We start from the raw sequence: 21,586 nt of genomic DNA on the forward strand, positions 1-21,586 counted from the left end.
ACACACTGCCATTAATTCCTGGCTCTGAGTATACCATAATGTTCTTGGCCCACGGACTTAAGAAGAGACCCTTAATGCTTATACATAACTCCTGTATTTATAGTCCATTCCCGGGCGGTGAGCTTTCCAAAGCAAAAACTTTGCAGACGAGTTGTGTCCCACATTTTTAAGAAACAAAAACACAAACAACACATAGACAGTTATCTTAGTGTGCCCACAGTCCTCATCAGAAGACCTCCTCCAGGGTTCTCTGGTTTCACAGATTGCCCACCTTCGCTGTCATCCAAAGGTGGCAGCTGCAGTGACACAGAGCTCTGCGCAAAATCTTAAATCCATCATTCAAATCCGTCACAAAATCCGCTTAACTTCTGAACCAGCGGCCTTGGTTTGTGCACAAACACGCCGGCAGTGCAGAGTGTGTCCATTGGATAACAAAAGAAACATGAAGCACCGTGCTGAGATGTACACAATCAGACAAACACAATGAACATTCAAACAAAAAATACATGCACAACCGTGTCCCGTCTCATGATTTGGGACCCCAAGGACTCTTCCCCGCCCTCCTCTCCCTCACACAAAAGACCCACAGAAAGTGTCAAGAAGTGTTACAACCTAGATACCTGTTATGTTTTTAAAGGTAAGATGGGCATGTTAAAGATAGTCACACCATCCTGTCCCATTTGCAAGGTCCTTATTTCTTCCCTGTAGAAGTTGAAATATCATTTCCCAAAAATGCAGTGAGGTTGCCGTTTTATTGTCAACTCAGGACCTCAAGCCAATGAGTTCTCTGATAGGAGCTGATGAGTAGTTTGAACAGAAGTTCACTTTCTGAGCCGAAGCAACTGAACGAACCGTCTGAGATGTCCCCGAAGGTGATGGATGGAGAGACATGTGCAATCGTCTCTGGATACAGGAACCTGAGGCTGAAAATGCTCTCCCCAAATGACCAAAGCTTTTTCCACACTCAAAGTGAGCCACAAAAGTCAAAGTAGGTTTGACAGGGTGCGGGGAAAGGAAAAAGATGGCCCCCTCAGAAGAAAAAGTAGACTAGAACATGAATTCACCTCACAGATGAGAGAAACTTAGAGCAGAGATTGAAAAAGCATTTGGTTAAGGCCCAGTTTGGACAGCAAGATGAAGATGAGGTCAACCTGTGGCATCCCACACCTCAGGTCTGCTTTTCATATAACATATTTCCCTGCATTTTGAAACCTAGCACCTCAAGGGAAAGGGGGAAAACTCTGGTCTTCCCATGTTCGGAGAAATCTTTTTTCTATGGAATGAGCACCCATTCATCCAGTAGCCTAACTTACAATCTGGATGTTGTACACCCCAAATGCTAGTTTATTGTTATCATTATCATCACTTCAGCCAGTGTTTCTGCAAACTAGGCCTAAGAGACAGCTAGAGAAAGGGCACTGGGTAAAGGAAAGCTGGCACAAAATGGGCAACAACAAGACATCTAGGAGAAATTAGCGGTTTCATGCCTGCAGAAGCACAGCCTGCTGCACTATATTTGCAATCCCTGGGTAGGGAGAACCATAAGAGTCTCAAAGAGTTGTGCCTACATCTTAAAAACTTCTCTCCTACTCAAGACACACAAAGGACTGAAAAGAGACAGATGTCTCATCTGCATGGGCACATATGAAATGCTCTTTTCCACAATGGAGAGGGGAGAAGGGATAGGTAGCTCCAATTCTGTTTCAAAACAAAAGACAACAAAAGATATTCAAACAGTTTTCCACTCTTCTTAGTTTAGCTTCAAAGCCTAGGAAGGTGGTTTTGGAGCAGCATTTCTAAAAAGACGATTTCTGAGTAAGTGTCAGTTGCTTACAAAGCATCCTAAGCCAAGGGAAAGGCAAAGAGGAGAAGTGATGGGGATGGTGGGGAGATAATCCCCATCACTACATGTATTTATGTTAAACTCTCCAAAATATTACGGGAAGCTCTTCTAAGGGACATGAATTTTGGCCAAAAAACCCCCCTAATCCTTCACTAGGATTACAACCACTGTGAATCTCAACTTCTTGGCATTCCTTCCCTGAGCTCCAAAGACATCCTTGTCCTGAGCAGCTCCAACCAAAAAAAATGGAGGACAGTGCGTGGAGGACTTTCAGAAATCTGTTACACAACTGGCTGTCTGCACCTTCTTGAGGTGTTTCAGGGGAAAGACCTCTCAAACATAGTTGAAAGCCAGGCTCTGCTTTCTTTCCTTCACTCGTCTGCTGCTTACTTCCAGAAAAGGAATGAAACTGAGACTTCATTTGGGGTCCACCACATCTGTCTGGATCCCAAAACCGTGCCTGGCAACAGATACTTCAGAGGAACAATTTCAGCCCCAGCTGCTGCATTAAGCAACATGAGAACACACAAAGGAACTTGCTTGTCTATGTGGATTCAGCGCAGAAGGAGCCTCTGCTTAAACTGCAAAGATTGCACCTGGATAATGCCTGCAGGGTGCCAGTCCAGAATGGGCTATGCCTCTTCAAGTGACAGCAAATGCCCCAGGGCTGACGGCTGCGAAATTGTCAAATCCCTCAAGGCAACTCCAGCAGCCTAAAACTGAGATGCAGCCTAAAATGTAACTGGTTGAAAGCCAACATGACACAAGCCAAATTCACTGGCAGCTCCACTGTACAAAGGAAGATGCAAGGAAGCTTGGTCAAACCTACACTGGATACAAAGAGCGCAAGAAACTTTGCCTTGAGAGCAGCAATCAGGTTATTTCCAGATCACACCAAGCTGAGTGAAAAACCAAAAAAGGAAGAGTCCAGAGACAAAAGACATCACATTGAACAGTGCAGACGAAGGCGACTGGATGAGGACCCAAGTGCCCCGAGAAACAAAATCAAAATGTCTTCCCTTCTTTTCGAAAAGTCGTGCGTACAAATTGGAACCCCCACCCCTTTACCCCTGTTTTCCCTATTGTTTCTTCCTTCCATTTGGCCACATGCTAGTAATAGTATTTTCAGCACAGGTAAAAATGGAAACCATCCTCAGACTGATAAAGTGGAGAGGCAGAAAGAGAAGAAGGTTAGAACAACTGGATTAAGTGCTGAAGAGGAGGGCGTGGGCGGAGGGGGGCAAGGAAAGATGAGCCACAGGATTACATACAAGAAAAGAGAGAGATTCAAGAATCACAGAGAAATGAGAGGTAACGCTTTATCTATATCAGAAGGCGTGTTAGAGGGGGGCAAGGTGGATCGGGATGAGAACCCCCTCGTGGACTCAGTACTTCAGCTGTCCCGAGCGCCTTCGGGCAAGTTTGGACCTGCACAGGAGAAAGAAAGAAAGAAAGAAAGAAAGAAAGAAAGAAAGAAAGAAAGAAGAGGAGGAATATTAGCATTTCTCTCTTGCCAGACAGGTCCTTGCTCTTCTCTAACATCTTGCCTTCTTCCAGCTCTTTCCTCACCTCCCTGGGCTGTATTCCATTACTACGGAGGTGGGCAACTGCTGCACGTTACGCGATCGCCTTGAAACCAACCCCAGATTACAATTCTAGCCTCTTAATCCCAAACATGAATGTATTCTGCCTGCCCAAGGTGAGCACTGACTTCTCTCACACAGCAGACCATGAGGCAAAGGCTTCCCCATCCATCTGCAGGGCAAACCACCTCCTGCCTCCTTCGTAGCAGACATTGGCTCGTAAATGACACCATTTTGTGCCTCTTACCGTATCGTGCCGGCGAGAAGTGGGTTGAAAGCGTATAGCCAGTCATTCATGTCTTTGTCATTGATGGCCTGGAGGAGGACGCCACGGTGTCTCGTGCACACGGCAAAGGTGTTGGGTGTCTAGAATGTTTCAATGACCACACAGATAAAAACAGGCCTTTCTCTAAATCTCCACTTAAAACAGAAATTCATAATGCAATTTGAAAAGGTTCAGGGAGGCACCAAATGCTGCCTTCCTTCCCCATCAGCCAAGATCTGGAATCAATTGCCTCCCCCACAACTTACACTTTATATGTGGATGGGATGATGATGATTTTATTCTCAGTGCCCCTTATTCCAACATCACTTGGAAACAGGCAGTCAAGCCTTGGTTTGAACAAGCCAAAGCTCATAAGACTTATTCTTGAGATAGTCTAAGTGGGTCTTGCAACAAAAAGTTGCCACATGGAGTGCTCCTGTTTGGGTTCCCTACTCTTAATGCATTCCCCTTTCTAAACACTGTTTGTACTTCTGCGCAGTCCTTGGATGTTCCCCAAGTCTGGTAACGTATTCCTTCCTTAATGGCTCCCACAACAACCATTTTGTGAAAGGACAACAATCTTCCCCCATGGCAACCATTTTGTCATGGTGTTCTGTCCAAAATTCAAAATAGGTCCCATTGATCCCAAAGGGCTAGAACCCCTATCTATCTATCTATCTATCTATCTATCTATCTATCTATCTATCTATCTATCTATCTGGAGCTGCTGCCACTGACCTTCACCATGGCCTGCTGATCCTCGCTGTACTCCACCTGAGCTGTGGAGAGGTTGATGATCCCTCTTTCCACAGGGTCCTTGTCGCTGTTGTAGATGAAAACATAGGGGCGGCGGACCACCACAAAGTGCTTAGCCCATGATGGAGAAAGGGGCTCCTTGAAGTGCAAATATCCTTTTTTGGAGACCACAGAGCTGTGGGCAAAGCAAGAGCAGGAGAAGCATTCAGTGCACAGGGCCAGGCTGGGAATGGGTCTTGAAAATAACCCTGAGGAAATTGCCCCTTTTGTGTTTGTGGTGGAGGAAGAATCGCAGCACCCCTGTCCCTCAAAGGACTAGGTCCCTTCGTAAAGCTTTGCAAACCTAAATCATCTGCCACCCTCGGCATCTTCATTAAAGAAAGAAACTTAGCAGGCCGGCCAGACCAGTCAAGGTAAAAGGCTCCATAATGGAATTATCAGTGACGGTATTTAAAATTAAATATCATTACTTTAAGCATGCAGATCCAAACTCATCTTCAAGCAAAGCAAGGGGCTGGTTCAGAACAGGTGAAATCAGAAGTTAGGACATTTTGGCCCTCTCAGTGTCACTCTGTTGGCTGCATTAACTCAAGCATCTGGGGAACCCAACACCCAAGGGCCAAACATGCGCCACTTCTGCCTGTGTGGCAACATTTCACTCATTTACCATTTGAAACTGCCCTGCTTCAAACTGTCTATTCTGAAAGGCAGCCATTCTCCAAGGTCTCCAGGAAAGGAGGCTCCTTCCCATCCTGACCTCTCTTATCCAAGATCTACCTCTTTCTAGGGGAGTTCACTTGGGTTGGGGGAGTGTTGTTTGCATGCAAAACATGCACTCTACCCACTGAGGTATCAGCCTTCCCCAAACAGAAGAAATAAGGAATAATGCATTATTTTCCTAATATTTATTTTTTAAAAATGCAATTCAAATGAAAGGGAGCAAAAGATTTTAAAAAACACTGCAAAGTACAGTAACACCCAAATCCAAAAAACAGTGGTACTTTTTGAGGATTTTGGATATTATTGTACTGTGTTATATGGCCAACTTGGCTACTCCTGAATATGTTTCCTGGAAAGCAAAGTCAGTTCACAAAGACCCTAGTGCAGTCATCATCCATCATCATCATCATTGGTGAGCAATATAACATGACTAATGGTTCTTTATTTGATGTGTTCATGCCCCCTGCTGGTCACACATTACTTATATCTGAGTTGTACACACTTGACATTTGAAAAACCTGTTAGTTGTGAATGTTTGAATGGCACTAAATCATATCCCTGTGACACGCAGTCTTCTCCCAGCCCTACCAAATGTGAAGCGACTTAATATTCTAGATTTTGAAAGCAAACACTAGCCCTGCATTAACTCAGTGGTCTGAAGATCTCACTGCTTTAGTGGTACATATATCCTGTACTCAACATTTCTGTCCAGACACTTTTTTGAAAAGATCGACTGCTTACATTCATCCACTTGCTTAGTTAAGAGACAGAGTGGAAAGAAAGAATACCATAACTGGCTCTTCCCCCCCTGTTTTAAAGGCAGGGTTTCTTCTACTTTGGCTACAAAAGAGGGCTTGAGCAGCTGCTTGAACTTAGAGGCACTTACCCAGGTCGAATTTCCTCAATGTCAGGGACAAGGTTCAGGAACTCATTTTTGCCTGCTCTAGCCAGGTAAGAGGCTTCGACAGGCGGCATCACTGGGAATGGTTCCCCTTCTGGACCAGGACTGGAGGCACGGGAATTTGCTTCGGGGGTCCTTAGGTTTAGAAAGAAAGAAAGAAAGAAAGAAAGAAAGAAAGAAATCAACACTTCCATTTGAAGTGGGAGAATGACATCACCTGCCCAGGACCCCTTAAAACTAGCTTCCTGCCTCAAATGGAGTGGAGGATACCATTTTATTAACTGTCAGTTGGCTTCCATAGTGAGAGAACAGAGGGAGGGTACCACTTTGTCCACTGCCTCTGGCAGCAAAATATCTTTGTCTGGCCTTAGGGCATGGAAGTGAAGAGGCCAGAGGGAAACAGAAAGGTTCAGCAAAGCGGATGAGGACTGCATGTTGTCTACTGAGTGGTGGGAGTGAAGGAAGAAGCTGCCCAAGAGCTTCTCCTGTCAGCAAAACTCACTTCTGATCCACAGAGTTGCATCTTGAATCAGCCAGCGATGGACAGGTCGAGGAAGGCGTGAGGGTAGCGCTGCTGAAGCTTGAAACTGACGGGTCTCGCCCAAGTGGAGAGATATCGGACAGCTAGAGATTGGAAGTAACCAACGTGGGAGTCAGTTACCCCTTTTTAAAAAACAGACACCTCATAGAGAGGGCAAAGAAACAATTCCATGCAGACACAAGTGTAAGCTGGGGTTTCCCTTTCCAATATTGCATATTTACCTTACAATCACTGATGCTGTTGTAGACCTGGTTATATTCACGGTTGAACGTGTGAGTAAGAAGCTGCAGGCACTGAAAATAAAGAAATGGTCATCTTTTGAGAGTATGTTAGCTGTGGGTTGTGTTGGGAGTGTCTTAGTCGTGAGCAAGCTTGGTCTTTTTGGAAGACAGGTGTATGAAATAAGAACTTAAAATAAAGACACTGCTGTAGTTCTGTACCTTGGTGGCCAACTCTTTCTCCCGATCCACCAGGCTCTCAATATCTGTCGAATCATACCCGCTGCTTTCGCTGGGCGTGATGGCACTCTCAAAGGTGGTGGACGAAATCTGGGAGGAGATGCTGGTGGAGGTACTGAGGGTCCCGCTGCTGAGGCTGGGGGACAGCGAGTCACTCAAGGACTTGGGGATGCTGTCCCCTAGCTTCTCACGCAGCAGCAAGAAGTGACGAGTCTTCTCAACCTGAGAGGAAACAGAAGGAGGTCACAAGGGATGGCGCTTGTTGGCACAGGTGGGGAAGTCCCACCCTGTGGGCATAACCTGGCCCATGTCTCAGTGGAATCTGATCCACTTTCCCCTAAGCAAACTGAGTCCCAAATGGGGAAGATAAGCACAAAAGGGAGGAATCCAGCTAGCATCATCTGGCTGGGAAGGTGAGCCAGGTGAGGAAACAGGGTTACCGCCAATCAGAAATCTCTGGCTTCTGGCATCTTTCCTTCCCAGTTACAGAGGGTGCTTATTCCAAGGAGACCCACAATTACTTTTGGAGACTAAATCCTTTCTTGGTTGTAGTCCCCAAAATAATTTTTCCAACCTTGGGTCAAATCGCCCAACACCTATTCTTTGATGCTCTCCTGCAAACCCCACCTCATGCAGTAGCTCCAGTTTCTCCAATTCCCACTGGTGCTCCAGAATGAGGCTGTCCCCTCGGGGCCTCCAGCCTGCCAGATTCTCTTCTCCCCGGACGTAGGCCACGGAAGTGTCCAAGACTTTCCTCCTCCTCCTCTGCATCCCTGAAAAAAAAAGCCACAGGGTTCAAGTTAACAGCCACATAGAAGGGATCTATGCCAGCTATCAGGAAGTAAAGCTGCAACTCCTCGTTCACCCCAGGCAAATAGGAAGGGTGCCACCATGTCCTTTGCTTCAGGCGGCAAAATGTCATGTCCCTATGCTGTTTAAATGGTAGCCTTTCATCTGGACACTATGCAACAGCATGCCTGTCTTTTAACCACATCTGCTCAGTCTTTTTTTCCTGCCATGTCTCCTATTTTAGTGTACAAAAAACTGTAAATGGCTCAAGTACTTTTGCAAAAAAGCAAATATAAAAATATTGTCTAAGTGTCTCGATCTTATGCATAGACTTTTATACTGTGTATTTTATTATTGTTGTACAGTACATTCCTATGAAATCTTGAGAGATAATTTATGGATATTTGTAAATAAATAAATGTGGAAAAGAGATAAACTAATAAGTTCCATAAAAAGTTGCATGCTTAGACATGTTGTTATTATTAATATTAATGTCGTGATTGTTAAAATTCCTTCCCTTCAAGCAACTTGTAATAGCACGCATGCTCCTCCTTGCTGTAAACCTCACAACAAACCTGCAAGGTAGGTTAGGATGAGAAACAGTGAGTGGCTCAGGATTATTTATGTGAAGATTTGAACCTAGATCTCCTTAGCCCTACTCTACCATTCTTACCAGGATGCCATACTGGCTCTCATTTATGACTGTTACCTCTCATTTATATGAGCATGCAGAACATGGCTGCTTACCTGGGCTCCCCGTATCCGCCACTTTGCACAAGCTCAGCTCATAGATACCAGTTACGCGATTTCTGTTTCCAGACAAGCAGAGAGAGAACACAAAAACAACGTCTCAGAAATAATGTGGGCAAAATCACAGTCTGTAGAAACAGCCTCATCCTTCACGAACCATCAAGGATTGGAGAAGTCAGTTCACACAGTCATGTCTTCTAACAGATTAGAACGGCTGTGTGAAACTACCACAGTCTGGTCTTTGCCTCTTTATCATGTCGACCCAAAACCTGTATCATTAACTTTTATTATTATAAAATGAAGAGTGGGAAACAATGTGCCTCCCATGTGCAAATTTCCCAGTGCAAAACAAACACAATTTCTTTGAACATCAAATGACTTTGAACATCAAATGCCACAGATTGGATCAGGGACTTTCTGCATGCCTCTATGCCATGGCCTCCTGCCTCAAATGTTCCCCACATCCAACTCAAACAATATTTTGAAACTTTATTAGGAGAAAGCCACTGCCAAGCTGACTTTAGTCCACAAACTACAAGCACGATGGCTTCCAGTCTGTATCTCTCGGTCTCTTTCTGCAACCTGCATATATAAGGCAAGATAAAGCAACTTACGAATCTGGGGATTTGGAATAACCGCTGCCAAAGAGGCTGCGCAATGAGCGAGGGGGAGAGATCTTAGCATCTCGTGAATAGAAGACCATGCAGATGTCCTTGGTAATGACTGCTGGCTGGATGCAGTGGTCCAGCTGAAAGGAAGAATGGGACAGACGTTTGTCAAGATGTTTCTCACCCTCAGTTAAACCAATGGACCAATTAGTAGGTCTGTGATGTCTCTCTGCAGTTCCCAGAATCCCATAGCATTGAGCAACGGCAGTTAAAGCGGTGTCAACCTGGATTATTTCTGCAGTGTGGCTGCCTCAACACACTCACCTCAAGGTAAGCCGAAAGGGTCATGTAGATCTTCTCTCCATAGGGGGTCACCCGGTTCAGGAGAAGGGAGTTGTGGAGGGAGCTGTCCCAGACCGCCTCAAAGCGGTAGAAAGTTCTGAAGGGAGCAGGACAGAGAAGTCAGATACTGATAAGACCCACAGAATATACTGGGGTGAACCCCTGGCCAAAGCACCTTTCCAAGGATCCCAGTTTACAAAACCACAGGGAGGGAAGGGTTTTGCTGCTGTGCTCAATGGATGCAATACTATGTAGTCCCTGATTTAGGAGTCCTTTCTTCAAGAGAATGGCTGTCATTCTGGGTTAAGAAAGCTAAGAGGTGGCAGCCAGGTACCACATAAAGCAAAAAACCCGTCCCCCAAAGAATGGCTGTCACAAGAGATTAAGGAAATAAAAGGAGGTGGCAGCCAAGTTCTATATACAGCAGCATGCATGGCCCAAGCCCAGTTTTTTAAAAGCACCCATTTTGGCATGGTACCTGGGTATCAGCAGCCCTTAACAGAACTATTTACTCATACACTGAAAAACTCTGGGAGAAGCCCCATGATTTTATCAGCGCTGAGGATTCCTCCCTACAAATCCAACAGAGATTTTGGGAGCACACAGGTCTATGCCTTGGCATGTTGCAAGAACATGGGCATTGCCAAAAGAAGAAGGCTGAAGGATTAGAGAAAAGAAGGGAGAAGGCAAAACACAAATGCAGAAAAGCTGCAAAGCCAGGGTGAGAAAACTGAGAAGATCACTAAATCCTCCTAGGCTACCAAGCACAATAGAGATTGAGAGATTGCTGTCGAGGGCTGTCTCCTCGGACACAAGTGAAAGCGCTTGTAAAGTATAAAAACTGTACCTTGGTATGAAAGACATATACTCAGAATGAAAGCAATGTCAGCCCAGGCATTCATTCTCACCACCAGAACGGAAAGGAGCACATAGGCCTCCCATACAGAAGACTGCTACCTCTTACCCAAAAGGTCTTTTACTTATGTAATATAATTTAGGGCTGTCAGGAGTCATTTCGTTGCTGCTTTTGTTAAACAGCAGGGAAACAAAAAGTAATCTTCTTACTCCCAGCTGTCAGAAGTCACCCAGAAGTCCTAACTTAGTCTTCTGAGCAAATTTGTCCTCACACCATCTATTTCTACTAGGTAGGTAGAGAGAGAGAGAGAGGTGGGAGAGATACTGGTCCTTTCTGCAGTTTCAAATAATAGACGTGGAGGAGAGGAATAGGTGAAGTTAAATTGTACACATAAAGTTCTGGATTAGTACCATGGAGATGAGCAAAGCAGAAACTAAAGTTGTTAGAGAGAAAGAAAGAGAGAGAGATCTGGAGTCCTATCAGCACAAGTGTACAAAAAATGGGAACGACCAACTCGAACTTTCACTATAGGACACAGACATTCTGGGAACAAGAGCCATGCAGAAAAGAGGGAGAGACAAGCAGGGAGCCAACTTGGGAATCCAGCCCTGACAAGTATGCCAAGAAGGCAAGATGAATGCTGGCAAAGGGCAGACAATCTCCCTGGTGACAGGGGCTTTCTCCTTGTCCCTAACTGTGCCACCACATCGCCACTTTTCCCTGTCAGTGCCCACCACTTATGCTGGCAAGCAAAGCCAACAAGTGGTGACACAAGACACCTTTACACCATACGCTGGGCCTGTTCTCACACCTTCGTTCGTAAATCAAGAACACTGACTTTCTAGGGCAGAAGTTGGTTGGCTTGAGGGGGGATATATATATATATATATATATATATATATATATATATATATATATAATTTATATCCTACTTTTCACCCAGCATAGGATCCAGAGCTGCTTATAATGATTTAGAATAAAAGTTGGCTTACATCTTATTTTACCAAAGTTTAAAAACAAATGAACAACAATTCTGTTTAAAAGTGCATGTTTAAAATCAGTCTAAAATACATTAAAACCACTAACTGAACAGACACCAAATAAAAGTGCACCACTTTCAAGCCCCCTTCTGCCATGTGACTGAAAAGCAAACGCCTGCCCAAACAGAAAGGCCTTTGCTTGCCGGCAGAAAGAAGGCAGGGAAAGATAGAGGAGAAGGTTAGGAAAACTCACAAAGGGTAATGTCAAGGCATTGTGGAAGGGAGAAAAGGGAGGGATGCATGGAACACAAGGAGGAAAAAAGAGTCTGGGAGTTTGTGCTTCTGTTCATTCGGAGAACAGGGCTTTCATAAACTCCAAGGAACGGGAGAGGGAGCCAAACACGCCAGGATATTTGCTAAAGACTATTTATTAGGGAAAAGACATAAAGCATTCTACTCTTAAGGCAGAATCTTTATGCGCAAAGGAAGCGAACTGAAAAATACCTAGGCATATCCTTATCAAGGAAGAGCCTGTGAAGACATAGAAAGCTTTCATTAGTGCAGCCCAAAGCGAGAACAGCTGAGAGGGAAAAGAAAAACGCAGACACAAGAGCAAACAAGCGGAATGGCCAAGCAGCAACCCAAAACTACATTTGCATGGAATGCACAGACTTTTTCAACGTACACACACAGCGACACACCACAAGATGTGTATCCCATTATTGGTATTTTCCAACTGTATTGCTGTCATGTATCCCCCTGAAAGCAGAAGCTACTCCCTAGGCCTCCCCAAAACAAAGAATAAATTAACTGGACTACTGTCAGTGCTTAAGGGGCAGCATCACACTGACAAGATGTCAAGGCATTGTGGAAGCTACTTTTCTCTGATACAAAAATATGGAAGGTACAGAACAGTAAATAAATAAGCTCCCTGCAATGTGGCCAAAAGAAATCTGAAAGGCAGCAATTTGGTCCTACATTCCAGGCTTGCTACAGAAGTTTCTTGAGTTCAACTCAATACAGGTGCAGGCCCCAGATGGAGGACAATGTGGGGACCACCTATAAAATCTGACATATATCTTGAGAACACTGTTCTGCCTAAACCACAGGTTACAGCATCCTTTGAGCAGCCCTGCCCAACCTACCGCCTTTCAGATACTTTGGACCACTGGTTCTACTGGGCTCACACCACAGGCAATGGTCATAGATGATAGATGATGTACTTCAGCACATCTGGGAGGCTACCAGGTTGGGGAAGGCAGAATTAGATGTATCCTATCTGGCAGCAAAGTCACCGTTAGATCTTCTTACCTGTTAGAGCTGTGTGAAATTCTCAGATATTTTGCAGAGATAATATTCAGGGATAAGATTGCATCCACTGCGCCGTCATCCACTTCCGCTTTGTTTCTGATGCGCCCTGAAAGGGGAAGGAGACAAAAGCAATACAACAACAACAATAGGAGGAGGAGGAGGAACAGAAGAATAGTGTATGAACATGACAAACATTTTCCAATGTGGCAACTTGAGAGGTGTATTTATCAGAGGGATGGTACTAGATTGGAACTGAGACTTGGTGGCCAAGCTTCACAAAACCATCAAACCAGGTGAAACAGTCCTAAGAAAATCCCCAAAGGGATTCCTGTGGTGAGAGAAGAGATAACTCAAGGGAGGCAGGAGGAAATACTTACCAACCACTAGCTCCCTCACATCTTTCCAGTGCAGCTCATTTCCTTTCTCATGGATAATTGTGACAGTGATCCTACGTTGTATTCCCTGAGGAAATTAATACAAAAACAACAAAGTCCTATTTGAACCCAGTTAAATCCAACATGGTGGATGTCTTTCTGCTTATGCAAAGAGCACTTGGCTGTTTAGCTGATTCTTAAAGGAACTGTAGTACCTGGTGAAGCAGGAATGTTCCTTGGCAAGGCAATCCACTTGTGTGGTCAACAATAGCAGGAATGTATCTGAAGGGAAGAGAGGAGGACATAAAGCCCAGATTAGAGAGGAGTTTCCCTGAACGTTATCTCCTTCCCTGCATTTTCCAGCCTCCTGGTCTTGCTTTTAGGAGCAATTCAGAATGAGTGTCCTCCATCTTCTGCATGATAGGCCTCCATGCTGTTCAAAGACAACTCTTACATCTTCTCTTTACCTTCCTTTCTCAAAGCTAAACACACCTAATACCTTCACCTATCCCCCAAAATACATAGTTTCAAGATCTCTCATCACCCTGGCTATCTGCCAGTGGGAGAAATTCCCAGGAACCAGAATCCTGTGCCCTGTTCCACAGCCTAAAGGAGTCTTTGTGGGGATCCAGTGGGATTGGAAAATCTTCTGCCCTTGCTGACAAATGGTGTTTCTCATGTTAGTCAAGCATCCCAAACTATATGGCGGAAACAAGGCTGAACTTACTCTCCAGTTGGCTCCAACTCGCTGATCTCAAACCAGACAAGGAGATCGTATTTGGTCACACTCTGTCCCAAGCTGGGCTTATTCACTGTATTAAGCTTGGTAGCTGGGACTGTAAGAGGAAAAAGGCTTAATTAAAAATGGTAATGTAAGACACACAAAAGTCTATGATTAGATTATCACAAGAGTCCTAGAAGGGCCTAAAAACTGTGCAGCCCTGGCCTTTCATGGAAGCGTCAGTGCTCTGTGAAGTATCATGGTAACAGATGTGTTTGGACAAACATGTGTTTGGACAATCATTGCTTGGCTTCAGAAAACAAGACACAAGGGAGTCTTTTCTACATCTACATTTCTTCCTTCCTTTATCACATCCAAAACCAAAGCTAATAGATTTCCATTACATGCGGCAAGGAGAGAAGCTTCTTCAGATCCTGATAAACTACTACTGCTCCCACCATACAGCATCACTAGCCAGACCAGCTAGGACTAAAGGGCAATGGATTTCAACAGTGTCTGGAGCACCTTGAGCCTTGGACTATAGCTTCCAGCTTCATCTGACCTGGAAAAATGCAATTACTGCATTTGGGACAAAGTCAGGATATTAAAATGATTTCAAGCCATGGTTTATTATCCTAGTTTGTTCTGAAGATGCTAGCAATGTTTTTCTGGTTTAGATGAAACATGAAACTGTAGTTTATTGAACACCTGGTGGTTCAAAGCTTGCTAGCCATGTTTTTCTATTTTTGATGAAACGTGGAACTATAGTTAATTGAAGACTTGTTCCAAAGATATTAACCATGGTTTATTAGACTCAATGAAACTATAGTTTGCTGTAGAGTCTTTGTTTTGAAGCTGCTAACCATAGTTTTCTGATTTGGATGAAACTATAAGTCATTGGGTATTTCTTGTTAATCCAAGATATGATCATCTGAACTGGGCCAGTATCTGGAGAGCAACGAAAGCCAATGGCCAGGGCTGAGGTCTGGGGAAAGGGCGGCAGAGGGTTGTTCCTACATCTATCATAGACGGAACTTGACTACTAACCATCTCGCTTGGGGAACCGCTCAGTCTGACAGCTGGGGATTGGCAGAAAGAGAAATGGTGGCAGCTGGTCGGCCCCATCCTGGAAAGCTGCCACGGCAGAAGAGGCAAGCACGTTGGCATGCTCGGAGAACGTGTTCAACACATGCACGTTTACATAGCCAGACATGAGATACCTGATCAACTCAATTTTTCTCTCATGGTCTGGAAAAGGTGGTGGGAGGATGAGGGTAAGAGGAGAAAAGTGGAGGCGTGGGAGGAAGTATGAGGCAAGCAGGCAACGGCAGGACAAGAGGAGGAATTTGAAGAGGGGACAAACCGAGGAGATGGGATGGGACAGAGAGGGAGAAAAGAAAAGAAAAACAGAAGAATTCAACATGCACCATTGAAAAGGAAACAAAGAAAATCCAGGGATTGTTGCAGCAAGCTGAGGGTCATGAGTGTTACTGAAGATGGAACAACGCAGTTATGTGTAAATAGAACAGAGCTCCTCTTAGAAGCAGACTGAATCATTTGCTGTGATCAAGACAGCTGCAACCTCTCATCCCGAAAGTCATTTTCTCTAAAGCAATTTTTTGCTCTGGGATATGACTGGAGGGAGGGACAGATCCCTCCAGGCCCACAGACACACTCTTGCTTGTGAGTTGCCTACAAACAACCACACAGGCCAGTTGTAGAAAAGCTGCTCAGCTCCCTTCACTCACCCTGAGCCTAGATGGCCCACTATGTTGAGCAGGTGGGCTACAAAACACCTTCCACAGGCTGGGATCTTTTCCCCCCTACACTAAGCTGGGAAAACAATCTTGGGGAAACAGCTGCATATTCTTTCTTCTCTTCTTGTTTCAATGTATGTAAGCTAATAGGATGAAGAGAGTGTTCCTACCTGGTTTTGAGAGTGGCATAGGAGGAGGAAAGTATCGCCGGGAAGGCTGTGGAGGGCTATGGAAGAAGAAGGCAGTTATTCCACTGGTGAGATCTCAACCCCAGTTGCAACTTCTAAAATGCATTTATAACATCAATGAAATTATCTTAATTCATTACAGTGGAAGTTTGCATTCAGGTCTTGCTGGTAGACCTATCAGAGACAACAAATGGACACTAGACAGGCCTTTTCTGGGATCCAACATGGCTGCTCTTATGTTCTACAGACTGTTCTCATTCTAGCCACAGTACTATGGTGGTGACTATCATATCCTTATTTTCCTAAAAGAGACAGGAAGAGACTTTTCGCAGTGTGTTGTGCTATTTCTATTGCTGGTCTTTTTATCAGATATGTTTCAACGCTATGGGTAGTTTAATTATATTTTAAGTTTTTCTACTTTTTACTGGTATGTGCTTTTATACGTAGCTCTGTAAGCTGCCCTAAGTCCCAGTTCTGATGAAAAAGGTGGCCAATATAATACAGAGAGGGAGCGATGTGGATAACTGTACCCTCAGGAATTGTTAGCAGGCTGGGTAATGTTTGGTTTTCTTTCCCTGCCATCCAACGCTCATATTCAAGTACCTGATAAGATCCTGTCCCTGCAGATGGAGTGGATGTTGCTGATAGTGTCCAAAGACTTCAAATACTATAGGCTTCGTCTTAATGTATTCCACAAAAGATTCTGTCACTTCCACAGAAATCTAGCAGAGGAGACAAAGGACACACCATCAGTCTGCCTGTATAAAACTACAGTAGCTGAGAAAACCATCAGCAAACAGCTGGAAATGCTCATGGATATCCAAGTTTCTGTCTACCACCTCCTCCATTGTTCTTAAATAAATGTTCAAAGCCATGGGGGGAGGAATAGTTTCCCCAAAGCATACCAAACTGAGAGGCTGCTCATCCTTGGCTCACTTTCACTTACATTCTGGACATGATAGAAACCCAGAGGCGTTCCACGGCCGTTATTTTTGAGCGGTTCAGTAGAAAAGGCTTCGTCGTGTCTATGCAGAAAGCTAGGGCAACAAGAAAAAGCTACGTTAGAAACCTTTATGGTTTTAGGCCAGCACTACTTAACTTTTCTTGGGCTATAACCTCTTTGACAGTCTGGTGAAGCCTACCTGCAGGATAACACTGAACCCAAACATATCACCCCAATACTGCTGCTGATTCTGAAGGATGTCTCCTTATTTGCAACATTACTGAGAAGAACTGCCACTACAGATATGTAGGTCGTTCACAATGCTACTGAATCAATATATATTCTTGTTGCTCAGGGCAGGTACTTACTTGAACTGGCAAAAGATATCCGCATATTCCGGGAGGATCCCACTGGCTTGCAGCACTGTCACACGGAAAGTAAATACGCTACCCAACTTCAGATGATCACCAACCTCTTCGGTAAAGCCTTCCATGGCCATCTTGCCATCTAGCAAAGTGGTAGACTTCAGGTCTGGGAGGGAAAAAAAGCAGCAGGTAGAATTGCTCTGTGAAGTGCTTGGACATCTTGAGACTGCGTTCACAAGAAGTTGCTCAAAATCACATCTACATTTCCCATGACGACACCATACCTTCCATGATAATGCCAACATCCTCAAAAGTTGTACTTATGTGCTCCTAGTTTTCCCACCCACCACCATCTCCTACAAAAGGAGATCCTGACCCTATGAGGAAAGCCCATATTCTGAAAGCTATCCTCTTTGATATCCATGTTTAAATATGCAACATATGGACTTATCAATCATTGTCCAGTATCTCTTTGTCCTCAGTGTGACCTAGCCTAAATCCTTCCCTGAAACACCAAATGAGATCTTCCATTCTCGCCTGCCCAAACAATTTCATCTTACTCACCAAGGTCATTTATTCTATTGATTTCTTCAGGAGGTGTGATGACCTCTGAACTCTGTCCCTGCCCTTCCACAATTCGCAGTTCCTCCAAGGACAATCCAGAACGGGTCATTGCAACCGCTGAGAAGTCGCTCTAAAACAAAGAGGGGGGAAAGATCTATGAGTTGAGCCTCTTGATCTCATTTTATGGTAGAAAGAACACAGCAGGTACTGGTTGATACCAAAATTTGGTTGAAGTTACCTTATTAAAATATTCATTATCAAAAGAGATCTTAGCCGTTCCAGACTGCCGAACACCAGATCCATAGTCAGGGGCTTCTTCATCCGCTTATGAAAAACAAAACGAAAACCAAAAAATGAGCTAAAATCCTCAAACGAACAAACAAACCTCTAACTAACTGAAGTTATCCCTTAAAAAAGGTAAACTTCAACCATTGCTTTATGATGGTTCAGATCCACTGAATTACTCTGACCAAAAATAATTTTACAGAACTCCAGATATCATCATATCAAAATCAAACCTGTGTCACTCTTTTCTGAAGGACAGAGGAGGAAATGCTAAGACTGGTGTGCTTCAGATTCTACCAATGTACATCAGCAGTTGTCTAGATGCACTCTGGGAGCATACAATGAGCGATGGTCCCACAGTGCATCAACCACTTTGCTGGCTCCCCTACAACATAAAGGTAGTTGCTTGCTGAATATGGCTATTGCAAAAGTGGTCAATTCTACTACCACTTAGGCCAGTGGTTCCCAACCTTCCTAATGCCACGACCCCTTAATACAGTTCCTCATGTTATGGTGACCCAAACTCATGAAATTACTTTCATCACTACTTCATAACTGTAATTAAATAGGTGTTTTCCAATGGTCTTAGGCAACCCCCATGAAAGGGTCATTCGACCCCCAAAAGGGTCCCGACCCACAGGTTGGGAACCACTGACTTAGGCAAATGTGAGCTCCCACAATCCAGTGGCCATGCTGACGGGAGATGTAGCCTAACCATCTGGAGACCCAAAGGTATCCCAAACCTGGAGTAAGTGCAGCACCTTACCAGCTATAGCTTGGACAGCCACACGGAGAAATCCGCGCACTTCCCCCTTCTCGCTGACCACAGCGACCCTGTGGATGAGCGGCACTGGATAGAGGAGATTGCTCAAGTACACAAATGCCCTGGCAGAGTGGAACAGAAGAAAGAAGAAGAGATTATAACCCAGTACATACATTAGACTGACATTTATAAAACAATACTTGCAACTGGCTACCTAAATAGGCACAATACTGTATACATTTGGCTCTGCCATTCCACACAGGATGGCACTCACATGTTCAACTCACAGCCAAGATTTGCAGAAAGGTATAATACCTCACCTAGCAACTCATCAGGAATAAATTTATACATCGTGATGTTGGTTTATCAAAGATGGTTTTTGAAATGGAACACAGCCATTAACATATTGGGTTGAGCAAATCTCTAACAATTCAGATTCATGGGTGACAAGGGCCTTTTAAAAACACTGTAAGTACACCATATGAAGGATATAACAGGCAAGTGTTAAAACATTAGTTTTTCTTCACAATGTATTCTGAGCAAGCAGAAGCCCTTTGAAGGGGATCAGATCTCTTGTTTCTGTGCAAATTTCAATGACGATACCCAAACTGAGAACTCATCCCTGCAAACATTAGCTTGTATTCCTTAGAAGTTCATGTCTCCACATGTCTCTGACATGGCATGAAATAACATTCATTTCATATTTTGAATTGTAAAGAATTAATCTGCAAGCAGAAGGAGGGGAACTAATCCTGTTCCCATTAATGTGTCCAAAAGAGATTCAGTTTGTTAAAAAATTGTGTGTTAATTTCAAATTGTCGTTCCCCATCGTTACTGTCACTATTTTACTAAGGCTAAAGCAATATCAGGGAGGGGGTCTTCTCTGCCACAAATGACTACATTTAGCCATGTGTGGCCATGCATGCTCAGAAACTATGGACTAGTATCTTGTAAAGATTTATTTGCTCCTTGCCTCACTAGATGGAAGTTTCCTGAAATGAAAAGGAAGTGAGTGATGTAAAACGTAAGTTGAAATTATTAAATATGTATACTATAACAAAAATGTTGACAAAATGGCAGTACAACAAAAAAAAAAAAGGATTAAGAAAGCACTAACAGCAACACAATGAAAATATGAACAGAAATAGCTGCAAATCAGCACTCAAATAAAGCAATGAGAATCTACTTTTTTCAGTCTGCTCAGAAGAAGTGGGGACACAGATGCTGCCGGGAGAGAAAAAATGTGTTGTTGTGTTTGTGTTGTTGTTGTTGCTGTTTTTTTTAAAAAAGGCACCACTGCAACTCAGATGTCATTTTATTTCCCAGCGGAGGTTATAGCAGGTAACAGATTCCAGAAGATGCAATATTATAATCTACACCATTGTAAATATTTGAGCATCTGCTTTTCATCACTATGAAACAGACCTGACAGTTAACATTTTCCTCTACTTCTTCACCATTAAATGTTAAAACTGCATCCAAATATATAACTCTTACAACTTAAGGGAACAGCTCCCAAAAACTGAGACAGCGGGTGCAATTCGGATTAAGTTCTGGTGTCATGGTTTTTACTCTTATACTCAAAAGCTATGCTGCTTCTGGAACCAAGGAGCAAAGCCAACCATTTGCAAACTGGCTCCTTTGTACTCAAGGACTCTATTGTGGACCATGCCAAGGAATCCTAACACCCTCCGCTCAGGAAAATATCCCAGCTATTCAAAATCCACTTTATGTGATCCCTGAGCATGCCATGCTGTCCTCACGTGGCTATGGAATTTCTAGTTTGTTTTGTTGTATAGTTGTTTGTTCCAATGAGATTTGCTGTCACCTTCCTGTGACGCTGAGGGAGTAAGACTTGCCCAGTGTCACCCTGTGAGTTTCCGTCGCGGAGCAGGAATTTGAATCCTTGTCTTCCAGAGTCATAGTCCATCACTCAAACCACAATATCTAACACACTTTCTGCCTCCAAATATGGATGTTCCAGAGCCATGCTAACGTCTATAGGATTGACAAAATCCTTTTAAAAGCCATTAAAAACCAGGGCTAGGAAATGTTATCTCCAGATGTTATTGGACTGCAATTCCCATCACCTCTAGCCAGCATAACGAATGATGAGTGAGGATGGGAGGTGCAAGCTAACAACATCTGGATGGCCATCTTTTGTCTCTCCCTGGGTCTAACAGCCACACTATATCTTGCAGTAGTGAATTCTACACATTATTTATGCATTGAGTAGAAGCAATAGTTCTTTCGCCTGCAAACTAAACATCACGGAAAGAGCAGGGAATCTAGGATTTCTGAAGAGGAGACAGCAGCAGACTGAAAAAGGGGGAAAGCTACATTAGCAGAAAGATTGGTGAGGAAAACATTCACAAAAAACCAAAAAAAGGAATTAATAAAATGAATGTGAAAATCTGTATCGAAACACAATGACAAACGGAACTCAAGAGAATGATCATGATGGCTTTTTTGTTTTCTTTAGATAAACACAACATCAGGGGCCAGGATTTCAAAGGGGGAAAGCGTGTTGCAGAGCTTTCTTTTCCCACCTCCCTTCTGGCTATTTGCCCAGCCTAAAGAAAGAGCTGGGATGCTAAAACCCGGCGTGCCAAAAAGGAGCCAGCGGCAGGGACTAGCTCTTTTACTTGGAGCCACAAGATGGCAGGCGACACACACTGAATACATTGCCTTTGCGCGGCTGCAAGGAGCCATGGGTAAGCATGATCTGCTCCAAACCAACTCAGGAGGTCCATGTGCTTTCCAAAAAGAGATGGACGGAGCTCTGCATTTACTCTGCTTTTTCGTATGCAGAGAGGGAAAAGAGACACGGACTATGCATCCCAGCAAATGGGCCCTCCACTTTTGCTGGGGGTTAAGGACACATGACGCCAGTGAAGGTGCTTTTAGATTTGGAAATGCAATC

The 21,586-nt window shown here is 44.0% G+C and overlaps 1 protein-coding gene across 19 annotated transcripts in view; it reads right to left on the reverse strand.

Annotated features, from left to right (window-relative positions):
* Positions 1–3,182: 3,182 nt before the first annotated feature.
* The window catches only part of LOC149307661 (kinesin-like protein KIF1B), a 93,203-nt gene continuing 74,799 nt past the window's right edge, over positions 3,183–21,586 (reverse strand). For 11 of the 19 annotated variants that reach the window (XM_089534186.1, XM_089534191.1, XM_089534190.1 and 8 more), the window contains 22 exons: positions 18,667–18,785; positions 17,854–17,939; positions 17,616–17,745; positions 17,055–17,217; positions 16,690–16,780; positions 16,347–16,465; positions 15,726–15,781; positions 13,805–13,913; positions 13,293–13,359; positions 13,081–13,165; positions 12,704–12,809; positions 9,539–9,653; positions 9,221–9,354; positions 8,604–8,665; positions 7,695–7,840; positions 7,050–7,289; positions 6,831–6,902; positions 6,571–6,692; positions 6,054–6,203; positions 4,430–4,622; positions 3,674–3,792; positions 3,183–3,271 (listed from right to left, as the gene is read on the reverse strand). In XM_089534186.1, coding sequence (XP_089390312.1) covers positions 3,229–3,271; positions 3,674–3,792; positions 4,430–4,622; positions 6,054–6,203; positions 6,571–6,692; positions 6,831–6,902; positions 7,050–7,289; positions 7,695–7,840; positions 8,604–8,665; positions 9,221–9,354; positions 9,539–9,653; positions 12,704–12,809; positions 13,081–13,165; positions 13,293–13,359; positions 13,805–13,913; positions 15,726–15,781; positions 16,347–16,465; positions 16,690–16,780; positions 17,055–17,217; positions 17,616–17,745; positions 17,854–17,939; positions 18,667–18,785 — 2,527 coding nt within the window. In that variant the 3' untranslated portion in view covers positions 3,183–3,228. Of the gene's footprint in view, positions 3,272–3,673; positions 3,793–4,429; positions 4,623–6,053; positions 6,204–6,570; positions 6,693–6,830; positions 6,903–7,049; positions 7,290–7,694; positions 7,841–8,603; positions 8,666–9,220; positions 9,355–9,538; positions 9,654–11,896; positions 11,924–12,703; positions 12,810–13,080; positions 13,166–13,292; positions 13,360–13,804; positions 13,914–14,845; positions 15,047–15,725; positions 15,782–16,346; positions 16,466–16,689; positions 16,781–17,054; positions 17,218–17,615; positions 17,746–17,853; positions 17,940–18,666; positions 18,786–21,586 lie in introns of all 19 variants that reach the window. The other 8 variants (XM_089534196.1, XM_089534193.1, XM_089534192.1 and 5 more) reach the window with 2 other exon arrangements.

Source organism: Sceloporus occidentalis, unplaced genomic scaffold, assembly GCF_023333645.1.
Source record: "Sceloporus occidentalis isolate IW3139 unplaced genomic scaffold, rSceOcc1.0.p SCAF_8, whole genome shotgun sequence".
Lineage (NCBI taxonomy): Eukaryota > Metazoa > Chordata > Lepidosauria > Squamata > Phrynosomatidae > Sceloporus > Sceloporus occidentalis.